Source organism: Aegilops tauschii, chromosome 1 (assembly GCF_002575655.3).
Source record: "Aegilops tauschii subsp. strangulata cultivar AL8/78 chromosome 1, Aet v6.0, whole genome shotgun sequence".
Classification (NCBI taxonomy): domain Eukaryota; kingdom Viridiplantae; phylum Streptophyta; class Magnoliopsida; order Poales; family Poaceae; genus Aegilops; species Aegilops tauschii.
Genome location: NC_053035.3, coordinates 11,926,750 through 11,932,749, shown reverse-complemented (window position 1 = coordinate 11,932,749; position 6,000 = coordinate 11,926,750). Strand labels below are relative to the sequence as shown.

General features: G+C 43.6%; 1 protein-coding gene across 1 annotated transcript; it reads left to right on the top strand.

Moving 5' to 3' along the window:
* Positions 1 to 1,671: 1,671 nt before the first annotated feature.
* LOC109742022 (uncharacterized) lies at positions 1,672 to 4,001 on the top strand. Its single transcript, XM_020301107.4, has 5 exons — positions 1,672 to 1,976; positions 2,077 to 2,235; positions 2,894 to 3,004; positions 3,125 to 3,191; positions 3,284 to 4,001. Exons 1-5 carry the CDS (start codon positions 1,761 to 1,763, stop codon positions 3,559 to 3,561), a joined length of 831 nt encoding a protein of 276 aa, XP_020156696.1. The 5' UTR covers positions 1,672 to 1,760; the 3' UTR covers positions 3,562 to 4,001.
* The last annotated feature ends 1,999 nt before the right edge of the window (positions 4,002 to 6,000 follow it).

Below are 6,000 nucleotides of genomic sequence, written 5' to 3'. Positions count from 1 at the left end.
TTTGAGATTGTAAATTTGCACAATGCATGAAGTGTTGGTTGATTGCTTGTTTTGAGAGTGTTTTATGATTAAGATGCTTTAATTGAACCAAGAAATCTTAGTTTAGATCATTATGTTTATGTTTGATGCTTTATGTATGTAAAACATATTTTTTTTTTCCCAATATTCCTCTCCTTCATTGCAAAGCAAATCTTCAAGTTTAGCCCATAACATTTTATCTATTCGATCTCTTTCTAGTTAACTGTGTTAAGGGTATCACAAACTTTAAATTAACACACACATCTATTTAGCCTTCCCTCTCACTAAAACCCAACTAATTAATTAATATTTTTATTCTATGTATAATGTGTGGCGCTCCTATGATATAAGTGGCCTAGGATACAACATATTGCAGTAACCATACCCATTCCACACCAATTACAACTTGAAGTCCAAACGCAATTCGACGGTTGGATTTTTGTAGGTTGATACCCGAAAACTCATGGGACATGAATTAGAAATAACCTCAAGGACCCATTGGGCACCCATTTGATAGGTGGGCCCACATGGAAGTGACCCAGGTCATATAGGTAGTCCCAAAGCCCAATGGCCCAAAGGTGAATACATGTCGTGCTTGTGATGTATGCAAGGCTAAATATATGTGTTGTAACATGTGCAGACTTCCAATATTGTTATTGATGTCATACCGTTGTGGTTCTTGTTCTTATTGTGGATGTTCGGCGGACAAGACACAAGCAGAAACTGTGACCCATGAATATTTTCGTGGACGCGAAAATGGGAAATGGGTGGACGTGGATATGGTCATAGATTTGAAAGAGGTTTGTCCGTCCAACCTGCCCTCATTGCCATCCGCGGATAAACTACAGACCTCTAGTGGACCCTCATTGTCGTCATAGGTGGCCATACCTGAACCGAGCCAGTAATGGTCCGGCCCACTCTAGAGCGCTCATTTAGGCGGGTGCGATTTTTTTTTCTTCTCTTCTATTCTAGTAGGGGTTTTTCTTTTGAAAAACCGAACGTTGGACTTTTTCAAAGGGATCTAAATAAAAACCCTACTTTGATAAATAAAACAATATTAATCAAATTTTGGTGTATATTTTTAAAAAGTTCAGTATGTATTAGAAAAAATAGTTCACATTATATTAAAAAAAGTTTACCGCATATAAAAATTGTTCATCGTATATCTAAAAAATGTTCAGTGTGTATTAAAAAAAGTGTTCGCTTATGTTAGAAAATTTTGTAGTACATAAAATAAATTTAAAAAAAGTGAAAATAAAAACCGGAAGAAAACCAGGAAAAAAATCAAACCTCAAGAAAAGATGAAAATAAAAAATAAATAAAATGTAAATAAAAAATAAGGCCATACAGAAAACCAAAACAAAACCATAGAAGAAAAATCGAAAAAAATACGTAGCTTTCAGCGGACGAGACAGAGTAACCGGACGCGAACTCTGGAACTGTGCTAACTCTGTCTCGGGCGCTGGCGTCAACTAGGGTTTGCCTTGCCGATAGATCATAGTACTTTTTTTTTTCTTTGTAGAAGATGAGCCGATAAACCATACTCAAACAACAACAGGTAAATTCAGTATGGACTTTGGTGGGCCGTGAGAAAGCCCATTTAACCTCAGGCCCAACCCAAACCACAGAGAGAGAAAACAAAAACTTAAACCCATGTCTAAACCCATAGTGGGCCACACAGCTCTTCGTCTCGGCTCGATCCCCATTTTTCCCTTCCTCCCGCTAGGGTTGCGTCGCCGCCAATGGCCGCCGCCGCCGCCGCCGCCATGGCGCGCAGGCTGCTCTCCCCCTCGGCCTCCACCACCTCCGCGGCTGCCGCCCGCCTCCTCCTCTCCCGCCACCTCTCCTCCGCCCCTTCTTCCTTCCCGCGCGGCGCCGCCCCGGCGGCGCTGATGGACATGCTGCGCCCGGCGGCCGTCGCCCCCTCCTCCTCCCTCCATCAGCTGATCCGCAATGCTGTAGGTGCACCACTCCTCTCCCGCTCCAATTTCTTATACATGATCCGCGTTGTTGATGAAATTCGCTGATAGCTCAAATTCCCCTGGTGTTTCGTTGCAGGGGATATCGACCACGAGGAGCCTGCTTGCTGCGGATGATGCCATGGTACCCGTTTCTTCCCCGTTGTCGTCTCCGTTGGGGGCTGCGGAAGAGACCGACAGGAAGGGAGCGGTAGTGAAGCGGACGAAAGTCCAAGCCATCAAGAAGGACATCAAGCAGGTAAACAGCAGCTTGGTAGTAGTTTGTTAGTTATGTTCCTCAATCCTCAGAGATATCCTAAAATGCTTGAGTAATGGCATGTGTTGTGCAGCCCTGTGACGGCCGTGTCAAGTGCGCAGTTTCCTGAAAGCTTTCGTTCACCATGTAGTTTTGTCGAAATACATGTCATTTCCATGAAACTTACTGAAAATTGCTTGAGTAAGGACATGTGCGCGGTTCTGTGGCAGCCATGTCAAGTAATGCAGTGTACCTGAAACTTTCTCTTCAACATGTAGCTTAGTCAAGATACAGGTTGTTTCCATGACACTTACTAAGAGTGTTTGGATGCTTGGTATGTCGGAACCACCAACCGGTATGGAGAAGATAAAGCATTAGGCGCATGAAGCTTTTTATGCACATCATCTGCAATTGTTAAATATGTGTTCTTGAGATTTGCTATGGCTACTTAGCCTACTGGTTATTCATTGCTGAATTTTTATGTTGGTTGGAAAACACTTGCTTATCTTACTTTGCTGGAATATAATAATGAGCATGTAGAGAGACTAAGGCTGCCCGGCAGACTTCATGAACTGGTGTACTGCTCATAATAGTATATTGCTAGTACCATCAAGAGATATTTCTTTCCTCCAATTGATCTTAATGTTCCTGGTTGTTTTAGAGCCCCAAGAAGGTAAATCTGGTAGCCAAGCTGGTTCGAGGAATGCGCGTGGAAGATGCCCTTTTACAGTTGCAAGTGACGGTTAAAAGGGCTGCGAAAACATTGTACCAGGTTCGGCAATCAGCAAAAAAAAAAAAGATACCTACTCAAGTAACTCTACTTCTTTCTGCGATAGGTCCAGACTGACCAATGATGTTCTTCATGAGAATTTCTTCCTATCAATTGCTGTAGGTGATCCATTCTGCTCGTGCGAACGCAGCTCACAACCATGGACTGGATGCAGATAAACTTATTGTGGGTAAGATAAGATTGCAGCAAAGCTGCTCACATTTTACCTCCATGTCTGCAATAAATTAAATCTCATCACCCTCCTCCCCGACGACACTGCAGAAGAGGCTTTTGTGGGAAAAGGACTTTATCTCAAGAGATTGTCTTACCACGCCAAAGGGAGGTGCGGTGTCAGGGAGAGACCTAGGTGCAGGCTGACGGTGGTGGTCAGAGAAGCCACAGCCGAGGAGGAAGCTAAGATTGCGAAACTCAGGGTCATGAACTACAAGAAGCTCACCCGGAAGGAGAAGCAGCTCATGCCGCACCGGCTTATCGAGGTCAGCCCGAAATGGGCTCGCAAAAGGAAAGAGGAGGAGGAGGAGGCTGGTGCTTCAGCGTAGTACAAGTTTCCGTTTGCAGCAGGGTCTGTCTTTCTTGGCGGGCCTGGAGCCAGAGATTAGTAGCTGCATCTGCAGTCGTCTGGTCTATCTGTTGAGATTTACTGAAGAACAGCCGTGGCGAGGCGCTCCCGTGGAAGAATTCGTGATCTCGTTTGCCTGACCAGCCTCTGTAGTGTTTGTGTCATCCATACGAAATCTTTCAAGACATTTGCTCTAGTTAGCAAAGAATAAGTTGGCCTCTGATTTGTTGTTCGGCATGTCTCTTCTTATACATGCCATCGGTCTGTTTTTTGAATTCACGGAGCAGTAGAAGTGCTGGTTCTTTGTCTCGGCAACGCTAGTTGTGGGGTAAATTTTGAATTTTTGATACTAGTGTGGGTGACAGTAAACAGTTGCTGCCTGCCCTCAGAAGTTGATATTTAAGAGTGTTTAGGTTGTCAGTGTGTTATTTTTTGAAAAGTTTTTATGAATGTTGTTAATCAGTGGTTCGATATTCTCCCAAATTCTGGACCAGAAAAAGAAAATGCATTTCTTGCAACTCGATTAGTTTCCCTTGTTGGTGAGAAAATGCAACTTGATTAGTTTAGTTGTGTGATGAATAAACCTGATTATTATTAGATTATAAGTACGTATATTTTAAAATCTAAGTTTGGCCAGTCAAACCTATTTCATACCCATATATTGTCAAAACCATCTAGCTTTGCCGGACTGAAAGCAGCTGTGACAATGGTGTGTCCATAGTTGTCTTTGCACGCCTAGCAGCCCAGTCAAGACAAGACTTGAAAAGTAAGGGAAAACAAAAACAAAAAATGTAAGTAAGAAAAACATATATTTATAGAATTTTTAAATGATGCATGTTAGCCTTTCAAGGACAATCCTGATTTTTTTTTCTTCTAAATTTTCCTTCAGCTTAACATGTTAATGGGAGTTGAAGCAGCGGGTAGTACACATGGGGTGGATGATCAGATCAAGTGGTTACTTTTATTGCTGGCTAATGTGGATGAATGGTCTCTCAACATGCAAGAGCTAGCTTGTTCATTCTTTCTGGAGAGCCTGACATTTGATTTACGCAATGATGATGGTATGTTTTTGGATAATTACCGGACTTCTTTCACGGGGGCGATCAGGTATAATAATGATTTGTCCGTGGACGGGCGGAATGAAGTAGGACAAGACGTTCCCGTGACCCATCGAGCACTCCCTTTCATTATCTTTTTTTTATTTCTTCCCCTCCTTATCCACTCCCTTCCAGCATCTTCTTCATCATCACGAAGACATCTCACTGGAAAAGTCCATCCACCGCACGACTTTGACTGACCTGGCGTGTTGTAGATCCATACCAGGCGTCCACGAGCTGGTTTTTGAGGGTACGAGAGTGGGAGGCAAGATAGTGGGAGGCGGAGGGGCGGCACGGCGACTAGCTGCAAAGCAGGCCGCAAGCCGCGACGGTGCCACTACATGATGGGGAGCGGCAACCCCTGGCTAGCGGAGCTGCAATCAAGGCGTGGTCGAGCTGCATCCTGTGATGACCGCCAAATGGCTAGCTACAAAGGGCAGTTCCCAGAGCTGCAACCGCCCGTTGGTCGAGCTTCATACCGCGACGCAGCCGACGGCGAGCTGCAACTGTGCAGTACAAGCTGATGCAGGGGCGGCGACGACGAGCTGCAATAGGTGATCTGGCTTTGCTGGAACAAGTGTTTTCTGTGTGTGCTGGAACTAGGTTTCCAGATCCTCTTCCTCCCGCAGCCCTGATTCTTCCACCAGTTTCTCCACATCATTCATCTCCTTTGAACCTGCAACCGCAGATCCTGAAGCCTCGCTTGATGACATCTCGAACCCTAACCCAACTAAAAATCGACCGGGCCTTCCTGAGGTAACCCTAAAGCCTCCGCCTTCCATAGCCTCGCCAGGAACCAGGAGGCGTCGCAGAGAACGCTCCTTGATGGAGCACGAGAATCGTGGAACAAGACCAAGGTTGGGAAAAACAATAATATAAGATGATATTACAACGAATATAATCACATAGGCTAAAAATGTTCATGCCCATTTAAAAAATATATCATGACATTTTAAGAAAATATTCACATATGTTCCAAAAGAAAATGCCTGTGAAATTTCCACAAACAATTATACGATTTTAAAAAATGTTCGCGCAGTTTAAGAAACGATTATTGCCAATTAAAATGTATACCGTTTATTTTAAAAATGTTACCATGTCTTTTTGAACATTTTTTAAATATGTACATCATGTATTTGAAAAAGATCCAGCATGTAACAGAAAAAATGTTCCACGTGTGCTCTAAAAATGCGGATTGTGTACTAAAAAAATAAATCAGCTCTGAATACCTTTCGTTGTCAAAGTTTCTCACACACCCAAAAATTGCCTTTTTGGCTCAAACTCCTCAGAGGTCTAAACACCACGAAAAATTGCACGCACAT